The following is a 23,355-nucleotide window of genomic DNA, read 5'->3' on the forward strand; positions in this document are numbered from 1 at the left end:
GTCACGTGACTGCGCCCGTGGGCTCTGCTGGGGAAAAGCCGATTCAGTTGGATCGAGGGGGGAATAGGGGGCGGTGGGGCAAGATGGCGGCGCACTTATCCTATGGGCGAGTTAACCTGAACGTGCTGCGCGAGGCGGTGCGTCGCGAGCTGCGAGAGTTCCTGGACAAGTGCGCGGGAAGCAAGGTGAGGGACAGTGCGCGGCGACACCGCCGTCCGACTTGGCCTAACCCGGTCCTTGACCGCCTGAGCTCCGGGTGTACGAGGTCCCCTGGGGCTTCCAGAGAGGAGAGCCGGCGGGTATGATGAGGCGGGGAGAGGGGACAGCTGGTGGGGCCTGGGGCATCCAGCCTGGATTTGCGTGGCATCGCGATTGTTTCGTGGAAGCAGAATAAGCCACTGTGCTACCTTAGTCCCTCACGAATCAGCTTGTGTCAGTGCCATTCAGGTCCAGAGGGGCGAATCCGGTGCCACCCCCACCCCTACACACTGTTGAGGCGGGCCGGCCCGAGGACGTAGATGGTCCAGTGTCCATTCATTACAAAGATCATACGTGTGGTTAGAAACCATACCTTTGAAAGTCTGAAGCACCACTGTCTTACAACCTGCTCTTCACATGGATTATGAGAAGTGGTAGCATTTGAGGTTTTTAACGTCAGCCTCTCGAAACAATTGTTTCTCCTGTTAGACATTTTTTTTTCCTGGCCACCCTGGGGCATGTGGAAGTTTTTGAGCCAGGGATCAAACTTTCACCACAGCAGCAGCGTGAGCCCTGCAGTGACAATGCCAGCTCTTTAACCCCTGCACCACATGGGAACTCCCAGTTAGACATTAATTAGCATCCAGCTCACAATGGAATGGGAAACGTAGGTAAGGGACTTCCTAGCATTTCGTTTAAGTGGTATTACCTTGACCCTCTCCCCTTAGGATTTATCAGTCCCCATAAAGTAACTGGCAATAAAGCTCTGAAGAGAAAAGGAAAATTGGAAAAACTCTGAAAAGAATATTAGAAAGAATAGGACTCTGTGGAGTTCCTTTTGTGGCCCAGTGGTAAGGAACCTGACTAGCATCCATGAGGATGTGAGTTGGATCCCTGGCCCTGCTCAGTGGGTTAAGGATCCCACGTTGTGGCTGTAACATAGGCCTGCAGCTGCAGCCCCAGTTGCACCCCTGGCCTGGGAACTTCCATATGCCACAAGTGCGGGCCTAAAAAGAAAAAGAAAAAAAAAAAAAGAATGGGACCCCAAGAGGTAGAGTAGGTGCTAGCAGCCATTGAGAGAAGACAAAAGCAGGCAAAGTCCTAGGTGCTCAGTTAAAAGTCGGGAAATGATGCTGAAATCTGAATGAGAGCATGGATTATGTCAATTCAGTATGCTGGTTGTAACACCTATTGTGCTGTAGTGTTGCAAAATGTTTTTGTCAGAGGAACTGAGCAAAGTGTCTTAGGAATTGTTCTGTACTGTTTCTTACAGCTGAATATTAATCTATAGTTATCTAAAAATTTCAGTCGAAAAAAGAAAAAAATCCCACTGGAGTTTGGCAGCAGAAATGCTCCTAGGGTCCCAGAGCAATGGCCTGTGAGATTATAAGTCCTAGGTTGGAGTCCTGACTTCCTTATGTTATGTATGTCCAAGGTCCCTATATGGCCTTGGACATGTTACTTAAACTTCCTGAGCCTTTTAAAATTTCCCCTTCTGTCAAAGTAAGATTTGTAGGAGTTACCACTGTGGCATATTGTGCCGATGATGTGGCGTGGTCTCTGGGGAGGTGCAACTTCCACCCCCAGCCTGACACAGTAGGTTAAGGATCGGGCATTGCTGCAGCTGTGGTGTAGGTTGCAGCTCCAGCTCAGATTCGACCCCTGGCCCAGGAACTTTTCTATATGCCTCAGTTATAGCTGAAAAAGAAAAAATAAGATTTATAGTATGGGTATCAGAGGTTTTAATTTTTGTAATTGGATTATATGACACATATAAAATACTAGGTTGCAATTGGCAGCTTCCAAATGGTTCAGTGTAATAATTAATACCATGACACAGATACTCAACAAACTATAGTTCCTTCTGTCTATTTAGGACAGCAACTCTTAACTTTTCCTTGACTGACATTAACATCACTTGCCCTGATGTTATTTTTCTTAGACCTGTAGGATATGAATGTGATCAGAGCCAGTTACAATCTTTGTTAATTCAGACTTTGAGGGCAATATTTTTTACCATGTATGACTGCTATTTTCTGTTGATATTGTTGCACTTCCTGTTATTATCAGTAATAAGAGGATGTTTCTTCTCTCTTACAGGCAATAGTTTGGGATGAGTACCTCACAGGACCATTTGGCCTGATTGCACAGTACTCATTACTGAAGGTAAAATAACCTATTTGGGTTCTGTTCAGGGATTAATCATTCTGTATTTTAACAATAACAGTAAGGAGAATTTTATATTTCCTCCTGAATAATTGGCTTGCAAGGCTATTTGGTCTTTTTTTTTTTTTTTTTTTTTTTTTGGTCTTTTTAGGGCCTTACCTGCAGCATATGGAAGTTCCCAGGCTAGGGATTGAATTGGAGTTACAGCTGCCAGCCTACACCACAGCCACAGCAGCAGGGGATCCATCCTGCATCCTGGACGTACACCACAGCCCATGGCAATGCTGGATCCTTAACCCACTGAGTGTGGTCAGGGATCAAACCCACATCCTCATGGATCCTAGTCAGGTGTGTTAACCACTGAGCCACAAAGGGATCTCCTGTTTGATCTTTTAAATACTGATACTAATGCCTGGGCTGTTTTGTACACAGTGGTCCTTTGGTCGGTGAGTCTGTAATGATTCAAATTACTTGCTAGTAACTGTTACATGGTATCTGTGGTAGTTCATCACCTGAGGGTCATTTAAATTCAGATCCAGTAGCAGTGGCTTCATCCTGAAACCGTGTCCTTTATACTGCTGGCTCTGAGAAATCTAAATTCTGATAAGAAAGTATTGATGTGCATTTGACTTGTTTATGGTGTCTGAGCCTGGATATGATAAGCAAGTTTCAATGGTTTTTGTTAATCTTTTGTGTATGTGTTTTCCTAGGAACATGAAGTGGAAAAAATGTTCACACTTAAAGGAAGTCGTTTGCCAGCAGCTGATGTCAAGAACATTATTTTTTTTGTCAGACCCAGGCTAGAATTGATGGATATAATTGCTGAAAATGTGCTCAGGTATCTCTAAGAACTTCTCTTTGAGCCAAAAGAAGTTGATTCTTCTAATGGTTTTAATGTCTTGAGTTTTTCATTGCAAACCCCCTCTCTTGTAAGTGCATTGGAAAGTGGTCTTTTTTTTTTTAATTTTTTTTTATTTTATTTTTATGGCCTTACCCATGGCATAGGGAAGTTCCCAGGCTAGGGGTAGAATTGAAACTGTAGCTGACAGCCTACACCACAGCCATAGCAACACCAGATCCTAGCTGCATCTGTAACATATGTCACGGCTTCTCGCAGTGCTGGATTCTTAATCCACTGAGCGAGGCCAGGGATTGAACCCATATCCTCATGGGTACTAGTCAGGATCCTAACCCTCTGAGCCACAATGGAAACTCTTGGAAAGTGGTCTTTGGGAAAACTGGGATAGGCATGGAAGAATGTAAGAAGGGAAATGGGAAACTTGTGACATTGTTCAAACTGAGAGGGTGGTTAACCTCATTCTTTCAGGACTGCTAAAAGTTTGGGCATTTATCAATAGAAGGGACACTGATTAAAAAAACAAAACCTATAATGGCTATTTTTCAATAACCTGAATATAGCGTTCTGGATTTTCATAAGCAAAGTAAGAGCTGATTAAAATTTCATAGAGCATCTAGTCTAGAGAGGAAGTTATCCCAGCCCAGTCTGCACTCTGTGGTCCAATCGATTGTTGTGGCCCCTGAAATCTTAAAAGCATATGGGCTATTTTGGGAAGATCACTGTCAGGGAAAGTAGAGTGAGGAGTCAGGAGTGATCTTTCATTTCAATATGAGACTCTGCTGCTACATTGGTTTGGTTAAAGAACCATTTGTTTTCAATAAAACATAGCTATCCTGTTTCGGGAAGCCTGAGAACTTTAATGCCCCCATAAATAGTTAAAGAGAAAGCTAGAAGATGCATCACAAATATTGAAGATGAATCAATGCTGCTTTCCTGTCAAGGACAAAAAAAAAGAGAGAGAGAGATTGAGTGAGAAAGCAACTGTAACAGTTGGTCTGAAACCAGTCACTATTCATATGTTTATGGAACCAGCATTTATTTAGTGCCTGCTGTGTGCCAATGGGAATGAAGTAAGTGAAATAGGCTGGGGCTCTAAAGAGCTCATAAGCTAACAAATGTTTCTTCTTTTGCAGTGAAGACAGACGTGGCCCAGCCAGAGATTTCCACATTTTGTTTGTACCACGACGTAGCTTATTGTGTGAACAGCGGTTAAAGGATCTGGGTGTCTTGGGATCCTTCATTCATAGGGAGGAGTACAGCCTAGATCTCATTCCATTTGATGGGGATCTCTTATCCATGGAGTCAGAGAGTGCATTCAAAGTAAGTCTGGTGGAGGAGTTCCCATCGTGACGCAGTGGTTAACGAATCCGACTAGGAACCATGAGGTTGCGGGTTCGGTCCCTGCCCTTGCTCAGTGGGTTAACGATCTGGTGTTGCCGTGAGCTGTGGTGTAGGTTGCAGACGCGGCTCGGATCCCGCGTTGCTGTGGCTCTGGCGTAGGCCGGTGGCTACAGTTCCGATTCAACCCCTGGCCTGGGAACCTCCATATGCCACGGGAGCGGCCCAAGAAATAGCAACAACAACAACAACAACAACAACAACAACAAAAAAAGACAAAAGACAAAAAAAAAAGAAGCTGCTCCTTTACACAGCTGCACTTGAGGAGTCAATGAAGTTCACATATTCAGTAAAATCACATTGGGAAAAAAAAAAAAAAGTAAGTCTGGCATCTTCTTTGTTAATGTCAGACTTTAATTTTCACCACATTTATGAGCATGACAGTGTCAACGAAATCAGTTTGCTTGGCTTTTTTTTTTTTTTTTTTGTCTTTTTAGGGCCACACCTGCAGCATATGGAAGTTCTCAGGCTAGGGGTCGAATCAGAGCTGCAACTGCCGGCCACAGCCACAGCCATGTGGGATCCAGCCCGAACCTGCGACCTATACCACAGCTCACAGCAATGCTGGATCTTTAACCCACTGAGCAAGGCCAGGAATAGAATCCGTAACCTCATAGATACTAGTCAGATTCATTTCTGCTTCGCCGCAATGGGAAGTCCTCTCAGGACATTCTTGATTTTGACATGTCAGCTACCTGGTATTACTTTCAGTAAAGACCAAGCACTCCTCACAGGCTCTTTCCGGGAACAGTCCGCCTTCCTCCCAGGGCCAGAGCACATGGGAAAATCTGCACCATGTTTATAAAAATGGCCAGGTGTTCTGTGGTGTGGTCATCTGGGACTTTGGGGGGTTGTGGGGGGGTCAGAGTATATGTGCATTTATGGGTGTTGGCATGTGCCTCCCTCACAATGTCCTACCAACCTTTACACTCACCAAAGTGAAGGAGAGAACTCCTTCCCCAGGTAGATCTTCCCTAATAAGTAGCTTGTTCAGGAGTTGATAAACCGAGATGGAACATGATGGAAGATTAGTGTGAGAAAAAGAATGTATGTGTGTGTATGCCTGGGTCACTATGGTGTACAGCAGAAATTGGCACAACATTGTAAATCAGCTATATTTAAAAAATACAAAAAAAAAACCCTAGGCATAAATTTTTTAATTTTATTTATTTATTTATTTATTTATTTTGCCACACCCACGGTATATGGAGGTTCCCAGGCTAGGGGTCTGATCAGAGCTACAGCTGCAGGCCTACACCACAGCCACAGCAATGCATGATCCAAGCTGCATCTGCAACCTACACCGTAGCTCACGGCAACACCACATCCTTAACCCACTGAGGGAGGCCAGAGATCAGAACCCACATCCTCATGGATCCTAGTCGGGTTTGTTAAGCACCGAGCCACGAGGGGAACTCCAAAATTTTTTAAGAAAAAGAGCTGATAAACTTAGAAGAGCTGGCATGCCTGGTGAACACTCTGCCCCAGAGAGAATTGCTTTCGTTGGTACCCCCGACAGCAGAGCCGTTGGCCTTGTAGCCTGGGCTGCCAAACATCAGCTTTGTAAAATGGACCTGAGTCCCCAGCTTCCCTGGCAAAGTGGGGAGTAAGTGGAACAGGTCTTACCCAGTGACCGTCACATCCCAGCACCACACAGAGGCTGCACCCTCAGGCCCCAGGATGACCATGGCCTGACCATAACCGGTCCTTTCTTCCCAAAGGAATGCTACCTGGAGAGCGACCAGACCAGCCTATACCATGCTGCCAAGGGCCTGATGACACTGCAAGCTCTGTACGGGACGATCCCCCAGATCTTCGGGAAAGGAGAGTGCGCCCGGGTGAGAATCGGCAGATGATCCTGGTAGTAAAGGGAGGGGGAGGTGTGGGAATCTATTTACAAATACAGTCGATCGTTTTTATTTGGGAGTTTGCCTACATGCTAAAATGTATCTGTAGCCCACAAATCGATATCCACCGTGTTTTGGGGATGTGCCCAGAGAGGCCGTAATTTGAGTTGTTCACTGTCCATGTTCCCAGCTGAGGTCAAACCAACCAACCCTCTTCCTTCTTGTTTCAGCCCATACTGTGAACAAGTGTCCTTTTTTCAACTATATAGTGCCATGCACTACTCAATACCACTTTCTTTTTTTTTTTCCTTTCTTTTTTTTTTTTTTTCATTTTTGTGCTTTTTTTGTTGCTGACTTTACAGTTTAAAATGGCCCACAAGGGTGGTGCCAAAACACTGTCTAGTGCTCAGAGCTGGGAAGTCCATGGTGCACCTTAGGGAGAAGACTCATGTTAGGTGAGCTTTGTTCAGGCTTTAGTGATAGTGAATCTAAACAGAATGTGTCTCTAAACAGAAACACACATAAAACAAGGTCATATATTGATCAGATGATGAAAATGTTATAAGCAAAGGTTCCCGGAACCCTAACTGTGGATTGCCCCTGGGAGCAGTGGTTCAGTTTTCGCTGATTCAGTATTCTCAGTGACTTTATAGAACAGAACCACTGTGCATAACAAAAATAGACTACGTGATTTTATGCCCTCTTGAGAAATAGCAGCTGCCACTGGCTAAAGTGTAAGTATCACAAGGGGCAGCCTTCAGCATGTGCTTTTCTTGTAGCTGCTTGTTTCTTATCAGTCTCACTCTTTCACAGTTTTCCTCCTTTTTTTAAACTTTTTTGATGCTTTCCATTGTTAGCTGAATTTTTAAATCTGCTCAGTCCCAGGAGGGTCCCACCTGATCCAATGTTTTGTTTCCAGCAAGTGGCCAATATGATGATTCGAATGAAGAGAGAGTTTACAGGAAGCCAAAATTCAATATTTCCTGTTTTTGATAATCTCCTGTTGCTCGATCGGAATGTGGATTTATTAACGCCTCTTGCCACTCAGCTTACATACGAAGGACTCATTGATGAGATTTATGGCATTCAGAACAGTGAGTAAAGAAACACCAACTTTTACTAAGAGGTAATCTGATAAATATACTCCAAAGGCTATTTTTTTATAAGGCGTTTCCTTTCTAAATATATCAGAGAATGTTTGAAAAAATTAAAGTACTGACTTTAGACCTAGAGACACTAGGATTAATGACATCTGAGCAAACTTTCGTCATTGGTCACACAAGGGCTGGCAGATGTTTAGTGCACAGGACTGTGCCTGCCTCTCTGAGCAGAGGGCAGGGGCTAAATATGGATGGCACTGCATTGGAGAATGTAGGCCCCGTGGCTAGAAGGCATTCAGGAAAGCTTCTGGAAAATGTAGCGTTTGTACCGAGTTTGGAAAGATGGATGGAGTTTAGAGGGGGTGCTGGGGAGTGGCATGATAACTGCAGTGAATTGTGGTATCACCAGCTTGCTGAGGCAGAGAGCACAGCTGGGGACATTCTGGAGAAAAGACTGATACAGGAGGTTGGGGATACTAAATGAAAGACCTCAAAGGCCTGCAAGATTTTAGGCTTGACCGACTTGGGGTCAGAGGTCACAAACATGTTTTATTGGGTTTTGGCCTATATGATATTTGTTTGTTTGTTTCTGTCCAAATTTAAAATTAGGGAAATTTTAGAGTTCCCTCTGTGACACGGGGGGTTAAGGACCCAGCTGCAACAACTCAGGTTGCAGCGGAGCCATGGTTGTAATCCCCAGCTGGGCACAGTGGGTTAAAGGATCAAGCATTGCTGCAGCTATGGTGTAAGTTGCAGCTGTGGTTCAGATTCGATCCCTGGCCTGGGAACATTCGTATGTTTCCATTTGCTGCTTTTCATGGTGCAGCAAAAAAAAAAAAAAAAATTGGGGAAATTTAAAAACAGGAATTCTGATGTCTGCCAAGTCTTTAAAAACATCTGAAGCCCTGGCAACCCTGAGGCCACATTCCCACATGGCAGCTGGTGTCCAGTGGAAACTACCCTACCCCACTCCCACTTTAGACAAGCCCCTCTCCCCAGTTCACAACAGACTCCACCACTCCCTCTGTCCCATCCTGGCCTGCTTCCCTCATTTACATCAGTCTCTGGCCTCAGTTGCCATGGTGAATTACGTCACAGGGAGCCAAGGAATGGTCTGGAGGGAGAAACAGACAGAAAACAGATTAGTGGTTGCCAGACCTCAGGAACAGGGTGGGAGAGGGACTGCTTATTGGGTTCAAGGTTTCCTTTGGGGATGAAAAATTCTGGAACTAGATACTAGCTGTGGTTGTACAAAGTTGTGCACATACTTAATGCTTTTTTTTTTTTTTTTTTTTTGTCTTTAGGGCCATACTTGCAGCATATGGAAGTTCCCAGGCTGGGGGTTGAATTGGAGCTATAGCTGCTGGCCTACACCACAGCCACAGCAACTCAGGATCTGAGCTGTGTCTGCGACCTAAACTGTAGCTCACGGCAACGTGGGATCCTTAACCCACTGAGCAAGGCCAGGGATTGAACTTGGGTCCTCATGGATGCTAGTCTGATTTCGTTTCCACTTAGCCACGACGGGAACTCTGCTAAATGCTGTTCAAGTGTACACTAAAATGGTTAAAGTGGTAAATTTTTTGTTATGTGTATTTTGCCGTAAGGATGGATGGATGGATGGCCGAAGGAATAAAGACATAGATATGAAGAGGCGTTTCCACAAAATAAAGAGTCTTGAATGATAAGGTTGTAAAAAGTCTTATTTTTTAATTATTCATTCCAAAAGATGGCATTATAGGTACTTTTAATTTTCATTTATTTACTTATTTGTCTTTTTTTGGTGGGGGGTGGGGGCACACCCGTGGCATATGGAGGTTCCCAGACTAGGGGTCTAATTGGAGCTACAGCTGCTGGCCTACACCACAGCCATAGCAATGCCAGATCTGAGCCATGTCTGCAACCTACACCACAGCTCATGGCAACGCTGGATCCTTAACCCACTGAGTGAGGTCAGGCATCAAACCTTAATTCCTGGTCGGGTTCATTTCTGCTGTGGCACAATAGGAACTCCCATAGATACTTTTTAAAACTCTGTTTCTTTGACAGAGGAATTCATTTCATTTCATTGATAGAGGAATTCTGGTGGGTAGGAATCAAAGAATCAAAAGACAAATAAGTAAGCCTCATCTTAAGGCCCCAGAGAGTGAAACACCCAGGAGACCATGGAAGGGAGCCAGGCATTAGGGCAGAGAGGTGGCCTGTGAGACAGCCTCAGCAAGGGCTTTGGAAGTAGAGGATTCTCCAAGAAGAGAAGGAATACATGTAAATTCACAGTTTCTTTGCAGCGAATTTTTCATAATATATCGAACATTGATTAAGGGAAAATTGGGAAAATAAAGACAGAAAACATAGTTCTCCAATTATCCCTGTAACCCCACCCCCAAAACCTTGGCACAACCAATGTTAATGTTTTTATGTATTTCCTTATAGTCCTTTTTCTATGTAGAGTTTATTTTAGCTAACAAAAAACAGAACCAGCTTGTACAAATTATTTTGAACCTCTGTTTTAATCTGGAATGATATGAGCATTTTATTGGCATATGCATAATTTTAACAGCTTAATTAAAATCCGTAACATATATTATACTGTCATTTGCATTGTCGTTCTCCTAATGTTGGGTATTTTAGGTTGTTTGGGGGTTTTTTATGATTATAAAAGCATTGGTAGGAGTTCCTATTGTGGCTCAATGGTTAATGAACCAGACTAGTATCCATGAGGACATGGGTTTGATTCCTGGCATCGCTCAGTGGGTTAAGGATCTGGCATTGCCGTCATTTGTGGTGTAGATTGAAGACGCCACTGGGATCCCGAGTTGTTGTGACTGTGATATAGGCCGTCATCTGTAGCTCCAATTCAACCCCTAGCCTGGAACCTCCATGTTGCACCCGTGCTGCCCTAAAAAGACAAAAAACAGGAGTTCCCGTGGTGACTCAGTGGTTAATGAATCCAACTGGGAACCATGAGGTGGCAGGTTCCGTCCCTGGCCTTGCTCAGTGGGTTAAGGATCCGGCATTGCCCTGAGCTGTGGTGTGGGTTGCAGACGCAGCTCAGATCCCCTGTTGCTGTGGCTCTGGTGTAGGCCGGCGGCTACAGCTCCGATTAGACCCCTAGCTTGGGAACCTCCATATGCCGCGGAAGCGGCCCTAGAAAAGGAAAAAAGACAAAAAAAAAAAGGCATCTGTATATATAAATTATTTTTTCCTATATCATATTACTTTCTTTCTCTGCATTCTCTGATGCAGGATTGTGGGGTCAGATGTGTAAATGTTATAAGCCCTTGGTTCATATTGCCAAGCTTCTTAGCTTATGTGCCATAGGCAGTTCATGGGGATGACTGGGGTGTTCCCAGCAATGGCGACTAAATTGTTTTGACATGAACAGAGTTGGGAGAAGTAGGTTCAGGCTGCTTAGTGGAGGAACTGGGTACCATGCTGAGGAATTTGGGAGCTTATTCTAGAGCAGGGTGGCCAACTTCTCTTAAGTATTTTAGGTCATGTGGTGTCTCTGTGGACTCTCACTTCTGCATTGTAATGTGAAAGCATCCCCAGATAAGACATAAGGAATAGACATGGCTTTGCACCAATAAAACTTTATTGTTAAATCAGGAAGTGGGCTGGGGAAAAAAAACCAAGGAAGTGGGTTGATAGCTTTCAAACAATTTTCAACAACAATCTATAGAAAGAAATGTATCTTATGTCATAACGTAGCACACATGCTGTATGTGTGAATCTGAAGCAAAATTTTATTAAAATAAAAAAACTGGAGTTCCCGTCATGGCTCAGTGGTTAATGAATCTGACTAGGAACCATGAGGTTGCATGTTTGATCCCTGGCCTTGCTCAGTTGGTTGACGATCCGGCGTTGCCGTGAGCTGTGGTGTAGGTCTCAGACGTGGCTCGGATCCTGCGTTGCTGTGGCTCTGGCATAGGCCTGCGGCTACAGCTCCAGTTAGACCCCTAGCCTGGGAACCTCCATATGCCAAAGGGAGCAGCCCTAAAAGGACAAAAGACAAAAAACAAACAAACAAAAAAACCAAAACTTCTCCTACTTCATGTGATATACTATGGTACTTAATATTTTTTTTTTTGCTGTTTTATTTATTTATTTGTTTGTTTATAATGCTAATTGCCACACATCAACTTGATTTCGTGATCCACTCATGGGACATGACCTACAGTTTGAATAACACCAGAAGATAATGGGGAGATCCTTAAGTTTTTTTAAGTGAAAAAGTGACCTAATCCCTGAATAAGTGGAGGAACTGGACATTGTTGCTGTGATTTAGATGGGTGCCTCCAAAGAAAAGTAGAACCATGATATTGCTCTTAAAGAGTCACTACATCCTGTACTTTGATCATGGAAGAAGAAGAACCTCAGTGCTGTGCGCCATTTTTGTCTAAAGCTGGTTGCCATTCTCTCCTGAGATGGAAAATTCTGCTTTGTGTCTGGGCACTTGTTTGAACTCAGGGCCTTGTCTCCCTCCACTGTTGTTCAGGTTTTGTGAAATTACCTCCGGAGAAATTTGCACCTAAGAAACAGGGTGATAGTGGGAAGGATCTTCCCACGGAAGCAAAGAAGCTTCAGCTGAATTCTGCGGAGGAGCTGTATGCTGAGATCCGAGATAAAAACTTCAACGCGGTAGGCTCCGTGCTGAGCAAGAAAGCAAAGGTGATCTCTGCAGCGTTTGAGGTGAGATGGTCTGGTTGTCACCCTGCTTCTGTAGGTCCCACCCCGCAAGGGGAAGAAGAGCCACCCTAAGGTGCACAAGGCTGCAGGAGTTCCCTGGTGGTGCAGTGGGTTAAGGATCCAGCTCTGTCACTGCTGCGGCTTAGGTCACTGCCATGGCGAGGGTTCAATACCTGGTCCAGAAACTTCTGCATGCTGCAAGCATTGCCAAAAAAAAAAAAAAAAAAAAGACAGGGCTGCAGATTCAGCCATTGGAGGACCCAAGGTTTTCTTTTTAAACCTCCTCAGACCCATGAGAAAAACTGTGAAGTTTTTCTCCTTTTGGGGGGAGGAAGGGGTAGTATTTGCAGTTTATAAGCTTTCACCATAAATATTTGCCTTACTTTCTTTTTAATTATTTCCTGTCTCACTTAAGAGAAAGCCAGCTGTCCTCTAAATAAAAGATCCTCTATAATAGAACTTGCAACTCGGGCCAAAAGCTCCCAGTTTAGCCAACATGCCAGGGGGACCCTGCAGAATCGGTAGGTGATAATGAGAGTGAAAGAGAGTGAAATCCCAGCTGCCCAGAGCTTTTAAATTGGGGGCCTCATTATCACCTTCTTGCCTCCTCTTGCCCGGCCACTGGTTTATTCTTGGTTAAGCTCATTTTTTTTTGTCTTTTGTCTTTTTTTGTTGTTGTTGTTGCTATTTCTTGGGTTGCTCCCGCGGCATATGGAGGTTCCCAGGCCAGGGGTTGAATCGGAGCTGTAGCCACCGGCCTACGCCAGAGCTACAGCAACGCGGGATCCGAGCCGAGTCTACAACCTACACCACAGCTCACGGCAACGCCGGATCGTCAACCCACTGAGCAAGGGCAGGGACCGAACCCGCAACCTCATGGTTCCTAGTCGGATTCGTTAACCACTGCGCCACGACGGGAACTCCCTAAGCTCATTTTTTAAACATGGGAATTCAATAAGATGATAAACTCTGCATATTTAGTCTTCAGAAACTTAAATCAGGAGAATTTTTTCCACTGAGTATGTCTTTCTAAAGATTGTATTCATTAATTGATTTTCTTCAAATTTCTGAAGTTACTTTTGGGTTAAATTATTGGATTTTATAAAAATAATTTTTTTCGTCACTGAGTTTCACTTTTCTTTTTTTTTATGGCCAAACCAATGACATGTGGAAGTTCCCAGGCTAAGGGTTGAATTGGAGCTGCAGCTGCCGGCCTATGCCACAGCCACAGCAGTGTGGGTTCTGAGCCACATCTGTAGCCTACACCACAGCTCACAGCAACACCTGATCCTTAACCCACTGACTGAGGCCAAGGATCAAACCTATATCCTCACGGATGCTAGTTGGGTTCATAACCTGCTGAGCCATTACTAGAGCTCCAAGGTTCACTTTATTCATGGACAGTATTTGAGATTGAGGTTCAGCAGTAAGAATGGATTTTTTTTTTTTTTATGGAGGAAACTTTGCACTGTTTATGAAGCTCATATTTTCATTCAGAAATGTTTGTGGATAACCTAGTACTGTCCCCTACAAAGAGTTATCACAGTATGATAGGAGTTCCCATTGTGGTGCAGTGGGTTAAGAACCAGACATAGTGTCCATAAGGATACAGGTTCAATCCCTGGCTTTACTCAGTAGGTTAAGGATCCAGTGATGCCACAAGTTGGGGCACAGGTCACAGACATGGCTTGGATCCCAAGTTGCCATGGCTGTGGTGTAGGCTGGCAGCTGCAGTTCTTATTCGACCCCTAGCCCAGGAACTTCCATATGCTGCAGGTGCAACCATAAAAAGAAAAAACAAACAAAAAAACTCAGTATACGGAGTTCCCGTCATGGTTCAGTGGTTAATGAATCCAACTAGGAACCATGAGGTTACAGCTTCAATCCCTGGCCTTGCTAAGTGGGTTAAGAATCCAGCGTTGCCGTGAGCTGTGGTGTAGGTTGAAGATGCGGCTCAGATCCCGATTTGCTGTGGCTGTGGCATAGGCTGGCGGCTGGCTGCAGCTCCGATTGAACCCCTAGCCTGGGAACCTCCATGTGCCGCGGGAGCAACCCTGGAAAAGGCAAAAAGACAAAAACAAACAAACAAACAAAACTCAGTATGATCTGGTGCCTGGGAAGAAAGAACCTTGGGCATTTGCTTCCTGAAGAAGTACTGAGGTGGATTTCCCTGATGGCACAGCAGATTAAGGATCCAGCATTGTCACTGCTATGGTATGGGTTTAATCCCTGGCCTGGAAACTTCTGCATGCCTCATACATGGCAAAAAAAAGTTTAAAAAAAAGAGAGAAGTATTGATGCAGTAATTAGGCACAGTGAGCTTATCTTTTCTGTTTTTCTATGTAATGGGGGTAGGTTTGGCCTGATTTATTTGTATTCTGTTTTCTTTCCACATTAGCATAAATTAAGTGTCCTCTAAATAATACAAAGAACAGAGCACTTAAAAATAAAATGTCTTCCCCACTTGATGGTTCTACTGTTTTACACGTTTCAGGAAAGGCACAACGCCAAGACAGTTGGGGAGATCAAGCAGTTCGTTTCACAGCTGCCCCACATGCAGGCAGCAAGAGGCTCACTCGCAAACCATACCTCGATTGCAGAGCTAATCAAAGATGTTACTAGTGAGTATCCTTGGGAGTGATCATGCTCAGCTGGGTGGGGAGGACGTCCACGCACCATGTCTGACCCCATGGTCATTGGCACCACCATACTCCCTTGGGAAAGTCAGCTCTGTTTTTAATACTGTGTATGATTCTCAATGTTAATTAAGTATACATATGTTCATAGTTAAAAATGTTCCATTTTGGGGAGTTCCCATCGTGGCACGGCAGAAACAAATCCGACTAGGAACCATGAGGTTGCAGGTTCGATCCCCAGCCTTGCTCAATGGGTTAAGGATCCGGCGTTGCCGTGAGTTGTGGTGTAGGTTGCAGATGCGGCTCAGATCTGGTGTTGCTGTGGCTCTGGCTTAGGCCAGCAGCTACAGCTCCAATTTGACCCCTAGCCTGGGAACCTCCATATGCTGCAGGTACAGCCCTAAAAAGACAAAAGGCAAAAGGCAAAAAAAAAGTTCCATTTGTGGTTAACTCAGTCTTTTTCCTTATTAAAATAGTATAATCATATAACAAAATATTTGGAATATCAAAATGAGAAAAAAAAAAGTTATTCCAGGGGGTGGGGGGATGTGCCTGGGCTGTGGGATGGAAATCCTGTGAAATCAGATTGTTATGATCATTATACAACTACAGATGTGATAAATTCATTTGAGTAATAAGAAAAAATGGAAAAAAAAAATTCTTCCATAAATTTACTTCCATAATATGGTTAATTTTTTAGTTGTTTTTTTTTTTTCCTGTTGTTAAGGATTACTTAATTAGAGCATTACAATGTTTGTTTTAGTTTTTTGGGGGAGGAGTCTTTGTCTTTTGGGGGCCGCACTCGAGGCACATGGAGGTTCCCAGGCTAGGAGTCTAATCGGAGCTATAGCTTCTGGTCTACACCACAGCCACAGCAATGCCAGATCCAAGCCACGTCTGCAACCTATACCACAGCTCACAGCCACGCCAGATCCTTAACCTGCTGAGCGAGGCCGGGGATCGAACCTACAACTTCATGGTTCCTAGTTGGATTCGTTTCTGCTGTGTCATGAGGGAACTCCCATCTTTTAGTTTTTGTTTTTCCTTTAAAGACTGAAGAATTGGTGGAGAGCATATGTTAAGTATTTTGAAAGAAAGATGTATATTGCACCAAAGATGAGTTTATTCATTAAAACAGAAGCTGGAGAATTTCCTGGTGGCTCAACAGGTTAAAGATCCGGTGTTGTCACTGCTGTGGTTTGGGTCTCTGCTGTGGCATAGTTTCGATCCCAGGCCTGGGAATTTTCACATGCCACAGGTGCAGCCAAACAAACAAAAAAAACTCACAAAAAAACACAGAGGCTGTAAAAGCTGAGTAGGAGATTGCACAATGCCCTGTTTACTTTGAATCTTAAACAGTGTTGGAAAATCAGTCCTTTGTTTTCATATTAATTGAAGTAGAAATCAGACGAAACTGGGTTGATCTGATGATGAAAGTGAAATGCTCTTGGAAAATTAGCTTTCATTGATACTGAGGAAAAATTCTTGAGATCTTATTATAGTCCTAAGGATCAATGCTTTCTGATGTAATTTAAGAGTATAAAGTTATAGGTTTTCCATGTTTCTTAGAAAATTCTTTTCAGGAGTCAATTTAAACTTTTTGCATGTCTTGTTTCTTAATCATGCTCTGTGTATTAAAGCATTAATATTTATTTACTTTCTTAGTTACAAACTTGCTATTTCTGTTTTAGCTTCTGAAGACTTCTTTGATAAATTAACAGTGGAGCAGGAGTTTATGTCTGGAATAGACACTGATAAGGTATGTGAACAATAAAATTGTTCTAATAAATAATTGATACCTTATCATACATAAGATTACAGCTAGCAAAGCAGTTGCTTGGATTCCCATGCTTTGTCTAAATATTTTTAAGAGCAAATGCAGAAGGCGAAAACAGATTTTTATCAAGTATCATATATTTAACACGACTGTGTGCAAGGCACTTTCTGCTGTGCATGGAGAGGCGAGACCCTGCCCCTAAAATCAAAGATCTTTAAGGGCTGTAACATAAATTAATAGATTTTCTTTCTGAGAGAATTGGTCACATAATTTCTTTACAGATCCACCTCTATTACTGAATTTAAAATTATTCAATTTATGAAAATTCCCATCTTCTAAAAAGATTCCTGTTACTTTGTGCTGTAAATTGCTGCTATTACCTAGGTGGTCTAAATCACACACACCCTGGACATGCAGCAGCCTTTCGGGAGGTTGTCTGTGAGACGGATGAGTCCAGACAGGCCACTGGATTGCCTGAATGTGTCCTTGCCGGCCTCGCTCCCCATCACTGGTGTGTCTGTGTAGTGGCAGGGCTCTGTGTGGCAGGGGCGGGAGGAGCTACTTTGGAGGGGACTTTGGGGAAGTGGAAAAAGAATGAACCATTCTTCCACACAGCTTCTTTATTTGACTTTGAAAAGTAATAGTAAATATCAAGTTCTTTTGGTTCCCAAACCAGATGCTGATACCTGTGTATACTTCACTTCCAGGTCAACAGTTACATTGAGGATTGTATTGCCCAGAAACATCCACTGATCAAAGTGTTAAGACTGGTTTGCCTCCAATCCGTGTGCAATAGTGGACTAAAACAAAAGGTTTTGGATTATTATAAAAGAGAAATTCTGCAGGTCAGTATATATATATATATTTTTTTTGTCTTTTTGCCTTTTCTAGGGCTGCTCCCACGGCATATGGAAGTTCCCAGGCAAGGGGTCGAATTGGGTCTGCAACCTACACCACAGCTCATGGCAACACCGGAGCCTTAACCCACTGAGCGAGGCCAGGGATCGAACCCGCAACCTCATGGTTCCTAGTCGGATTCGTTAACCACAGCCACGACCGGAACTCCAGTGTATTTTTTTAAAAGTACTAGTTTGCCAGGGGGAAAAACATCTTTTTTTAAAAAAATACTTCGCAAAGCTGCTATTTTGGTATAGTGTTTCTGCTGTCTTTTAAATTTTTTAATACCTGAAGGGATTGTCCTTGGTATTAATCATTGTTTACTGGGTTGCCGGGCTTAACTGGAAGATACATATATATACATATATTTTCATTTGTTTAATCCTCACAACAGTGCTGTTATATACTTCATATCATCCCCATTTTATAGATGATAAAACTAAGGCCCAGAGGAGTGCTGTACCTTGCCCAAGCTAGTAAGTGGCAGAGCCAGTGCTAAAACCTAGGCATCCAGGGTCTACTGCCCTTACTCTTAACCAGATATTTGAAGGAGGAAGAGAACTTTTTATAAATTTCTGATTATTCTTTAGCAGACTTACATAAATTTAGCCTGCATTATTTTATAATAGGAAAAGCCCACTATGGTGTGTTTTCTTTTCTTTTCTTTTTAGGGCTACACCTGCAGCATGTGGAAGTTCCTGGGCTTAGGGTTGAATCAAAGCTGCAGCTGCCGGCCTACACCACAGCCACATCAATGCAGGATCCGAGCCTCTTCTTTGACCTACACACCACAGTTCATGGCAACGCCAGATCCTTAACCCACTGAGCGAGGCCAGGGATTAAACCTTGTGTCCTCATGGACACTGTTGGGTTCTTAACCCACTGAGCCACAGTGGGAATTCTGACATCATTGTTTTTAAAAATCTCAGGCACTATTTATTTGCTATTACTAGTCATGGTTAAGTACATTATTGTTAAAATTGAACACTCATTCCGTTTTCAGGGTTTTTTTTTTTCCTTTTAAAAAATTACACAAATTACATGTGCATTCTCATTATATAACATTTAAATAAAGCAGAAATACATGGTGCAAACTGTGACTCTCCCTGCCTTCGCCCCATGCCCCCCACCCTATTTCTCTCAAAAGGACCGATTTCAGCAGTTCGGTTTGTGTGCTTCCAGATTCCCTTCTTTGCATTTTTGTAATGTTTACATACAGGGACTAGGGGGTGAGACCAGCTGGATCCAAGTTGTGTGACGTTGGGCAAGTTATTTAAACTTCTCTGTAAGATGGATATAATAATATCTACCTTGTGGGGTTATAATAAGAATATCTGAGTTGAGTTCCCATTGTGGCTTGGTGGGTTAAGAACTCGACATAGTGTCCATGAGGATGCAGGTTTGACCCCTGGTCTCATTCAATGGGTTAAGGATCTGGCATTGCCGCAAGATTGCAGCATAGGGTGCAGATGCAGCTCAGATCTGGTATTGCTGTGGCTGTGGCATAGGCCAGCAGCTGCAGCTCCGATTTGACCCCTAGCCTGGGAACTTCCATATGCCACAGGTGTGGCCATAAAAAGAAAAAAAATTAATTAAAGAATGACTGAGTTAACATATGTAAAGCGCACAGAACACAAGAGTTCCTTGCACATAGGAAGTGTTATGTAAGTGTTAGCTATTATTATTATTTACTAGATTTTTTTAACAAAAATAAAACCCTAGGGAGTTCCCTTTGTGGCTTAGTGGTTAACAAACCCAACTAGGATCCATGAGAATGCAGGTTCAATCCCTGGCCTCACTTAGTGGGTTAAGGATCCGGCGTTGCTGTGAGCTGTGGTATAGGTTGCAGATGTGGCTCAGATCCTGCATTGATGTGACTGTGGTGTGGGCCAGTGGCTGCAGCTCCAATTCAGCGCCTAGCCTGGGAACCTCCATGTGCCACAGGTGCATCCCCCCCCCCAAAAAAGGCAAAAATAAATAAAATCCTACTCCATGTAGTATTCTATTATTTTATTTTGTTTTTGTCCTTAAGAATAACTCCAGAAGATCTTTCTTATTAGGATGTATAGATCTGCCTTGTTCTTTTTTTTTTAAATAGCTGATTATAAAAATACACTGTAATTTATTTGATCCTCACTTAAGTTGGATCCAGAAATTCTAACTTTAAAGTAAAAAAATAGACATCCATTCCTTGAGCTAGGGAGCTGGCTTCGTTGTAATGGGCAAGCAGTTTTAGGGCAGGCTCATCCCTGCCCTGTCCCTGTGCCTGTAGATAGTCATTGCCTGGATTTTGATAACATGCCTCTGAGCACAAACCCAGTTGATTTGTTGGAAGTGCACTTTTTTACAAGCCACAGAAACTATTTTCCTGGTCTGACATCAAGGCTGCACAACTTCTCTTGCAGACCTATGGCTTTGAGCACATACTGACCTTACACAACCTGGAGAAGGCTGGCCTGCTGAAACCACAGACAGGGGGCAGAAATAATTACCCTACCATCCGGAAGACATTACGCCTCTGGATGGATGATGTAAATGAACAAGTAAGATGCTCCTCCTCTTCAACTCAGTTGGGTTACCTGTTGACGATTTATTGCAATGGCCTATGTGACTTGATGCATGCATCCGCCTTGCTTTCTCAACACAGTCTCTAGAATGTTTGTGAAAATGTCATGTGTCTGAGTGAATCCCAGCAGGAAGCAGAGGGCCCTCTCACTTGGGATAGCTGGAGTTTCCTAAAGGTGCGATGGGTCAGCGAGAGGCAGGGCAATGGGGAACCCTCCGCAGCCTAGCCTGAGGGCAGGGGGAGGGAACTCTTCCAGAGCCTCCAGGGAAGAGCTGTGTGGAGAGGCTGTCTGACACAAGAGGGTCATAACCACCCTTGGCAGCGTCACACAAGGAAGTCAGGGCAGCAGGAACCTGACCTCACACTGCTGTCCTGTCTCCAGTTTCTCTCTGGGAGTGTGTTGGTGTAGGTCCCCCAGGGCCACCTGCTGGGTGCCTGGGAGAAAGGTGGGGAGGATCAGAGAAGGGTCCAGTACAAAGGAAAGCACACAGTGAAAAGCTTCCTCCCACATCCAACTTCAGTTTCCCCTCAGAGGCAAGCATTATAACTGGCTTGTTATTTATCCTTCCAGAAAGAGTCTGTGTACAGACAAACATTTTTACATAAATGGTACATATTCTGCACCATTGGTCTCCAAAGCAGGTGCACTTTTCCTTATGTTTATTATTTATTCCAGTCTTTATAAATTTCATTTTTCTGGAGTTCCCTGATGGCCTAGCAGGTTAAAGATCCAGCTTTATCACTGCTGTGGCTTGAATTCAATCCCTGGTCCGGGAACTTCTGCACACTACAGGCACATCCAAAAAAATAAAAGTAAAAAAAATTTCACTTTTCTTCTTTTTTGGTTCTTCATAGGGTCTTTTTTAGGCTGTGCCTTGCCATAAAAGCTAATAATTAAACAGTCTCCTCTCTCAATGGTAAAATGGGTGTTTTTCCCCAGTGGGAATGTAGATAGTCTAATTCCTGGGTTGCACAATGCAAAGAGCATATTAGTTTGGCTCTCTTCACTGCTCACACCTGCCTCACCCCAACCCCCACCTCTTAACTCTGTATCTTGAAGAGCCTTCTGTGAGCTACCCCATTCTTTTAAGTTCTTTCTTTTTGTTGTTAGGACCACACCCAAGGTATATGAAGGGTCCCACACTAGAGGTCAAATCAGAGTGATGGCCATCAGCCTACGCCACAGCCACAGCAATGCCAGATCCAAGCCGTGTTTGTGACCTACACCACAGCTCACGGCAACACCAGATCCTTAACCCACTGAGTGAGGCCAGGGATCAAACCCTCATCCTCAAGGGTACTACTTGGGTTCGTTAACCACTGAGCCATGACAGGAACTCCTTAAGTTCTTTTTCTGTATAACGGTTTTTCAGATAAACCTTATTTTATGATTTAACAGATTTCTGTTGATAGGAATTCGGGTTGTTTGCTGTCTTTTGCTGGCACATACAGCATTGAAATGTCTGTACTTTGGTCTTTTCTTTCCTGGAGTACAGGCCCTTCTGTGGGATAAATGCCTGAAAGGAGAACTGCCCAGGTCAAAGGCTATGTTTCCCAGCTGGAGAGTTCCCCTTTACCCTCCAAGAAGTTTCTTACCAAACCAAGTCACAATTTTTCACCTTCAGTACTTAGAGCTGTTCTGAATGGCTTTTCAGGATTTCAGTTGAAAGTGAACCCTGGGCTGCTGAGAGCAGACCCCTGCTGGGGTGGATTGGAGCAGGATCTTTCAGGGATTTGTTTGTGTTTCTAACCCTCAAAGCCAAATCAAATAATTTTGGATTATCCCCAAAAGCCACAGTCAGGTGGCTCTGTGTGTGTCTCCCTCTACAGGCTTTTCCCCTTTATTTAATAGAATCCCACGGACATATCGTATGTGTACAGTGGCTATGCCCCTCTCAGTGTGCGGCTGGCCCAGCTGCTTTCCCGGCCCGGCTGGCGGAGTATCGAGGAAGTTCTCCGCATCCTCCCAGGGCCCCACTTTGAGGAACGGCAGCCATTGCCCACAGGACTGCAAAAGAAACGTAAGTCCATGGCTGGTATCTGCAGATAATTATGTACTGTCAGTGAGGTTTCCACCTATTGTGCAGTTGCTTTGCAAAATACATTGGTAAAGTACTTAGGAGTCAGAGTCCAGTATACCTCTTGTTGTGAATTATACTGTAAACACTAGAACCCGTTATTCCCTCAGGGGTAGCAGCTTTTAATGTCGGAATTGAGGCTCTCAGAAAAAACATTGATCAAAATCATGTTCTTGAGTTTCAAATGAACCATCTGTACCAGGACATATATGACTTTTTCTTATGAATGGCGCAGTTTTGGGGTTGTTTTTTTTTTAAGAGGTGGGACGAGAAGCATCAATAATAAATAATTCTTAATCATGAAATGTTTGAATTTTAGGTCAACCAGGAGAAAACCGAATCACTCTGATATTTTTCCTCGGGGGTGTAACCTTTGCTGAAATTGCTGCCCTGCGATTTCTTTCCCAGTTGGAAGACGGAGGTACAGAGTATGTAATCGCCACCACTAAACTCATGAACGGGGCCAGCTGGATAGAGTCGCTAATGGAAAAACCTTTCTAGGGCATTCAAAGTACACCTACCAGTGAACTACAGAATAAACTGCTCCTTTGAAGAAGTTGCTGGAAGGAAGTGCAACCCTATGGAGGAATAACACGAGAATATAGAAGTTACTCTGGGGTCAGCTTCTTAAATTATGCTGTTTTCTCCTTTCTACTTCTCTTTTGTCTTCCTAATTTCTTAAAGAAAGAAGAATGGAAGAGAATCAACTTGTGTAAAAGAAATACCAGTTTTTAAATGTTAGGAGCTCAGGATCTTCATTAGAGACATCTGGAAATATATTTAGGATGGTGAGGCTGGATAGTCTATACAGCCACACAAAAGGGGCCAGTTCCAAAACTGCTGTGGCTCTGGTTACAGCTGTGGCTCAGGTTCGTTCCCTGGCCTGGGAATTTGCAGCCAAAAAAAAGTGGGGACCAAGCAGGCAAGCAGGTAAAAATGAAAATCAAAGTGGGAAGTCCAACCCCCAATAATAGTGCTGAATTTCTGAAAGATGTATCATGCATATGGAAGTGGTTAAATGTTGAGGGGCCAAGAGCTAACATTATGACTGATTTGAGATTTCTTTTTCCCGCAGAACATGACACATTACATTCAGTGTCCCCAGTTTCTATTTTATCTGGTCGTTAAAGCAAGTTTATGGTTC

At 43.7% G+C, this 23,355-nt stretch overlaps 1 protein-coding gene across 1 annotated transcript; it reads left to right on the forward strand.

The window, feature by feature from the left end:
- On the forward strand, positions 1 to 23,355 carry VPS33A (VPS33A core subunit of CORVET and HOPS complexes). The gene is made up of 13 exons (XM_047761531.1): positions 1 to 185; positions 2,299 to 2,364; positions 3,075 to 3,202; positions 4,357 to 4,543; positions 6,343 to 6,459; positions 7,388 to 7,562; positions 12,067 to 12,260; positions 14,752 to 14,878; positions 16,585 to 16,652; positions 17,378 to 17,515; positions 19,973 to 20,110; positions 21,986 to 22,154; positions 22,531 to 23,355. Exons 1-13 carry the CDS (start codon positions 84 to 86, stop codon positions 22,710 to 22,712), a joined length of 1,791 nt encoding a protein of 596 aa, XP_047617487.1. The 5' UTR covers positions 1 to 83; the 3' UTR covers positions 22,713 to 23,355.

This window comes from Phacochoerus africanus, chromosome 15 (genome assembly GCF_016906955.1).
Source record: "Phacochoerus africanus isolate WHEZ1 chromosome 15, ROS_Pafr_v1, whole genome shotgun sequence".
Taxonomy (NCBI): Eukaryota; Metazoa; Chordata; class Mammalia; order Artiodactyla; family Suidae; genus Phacochoerus; species Phacochoerus africanus.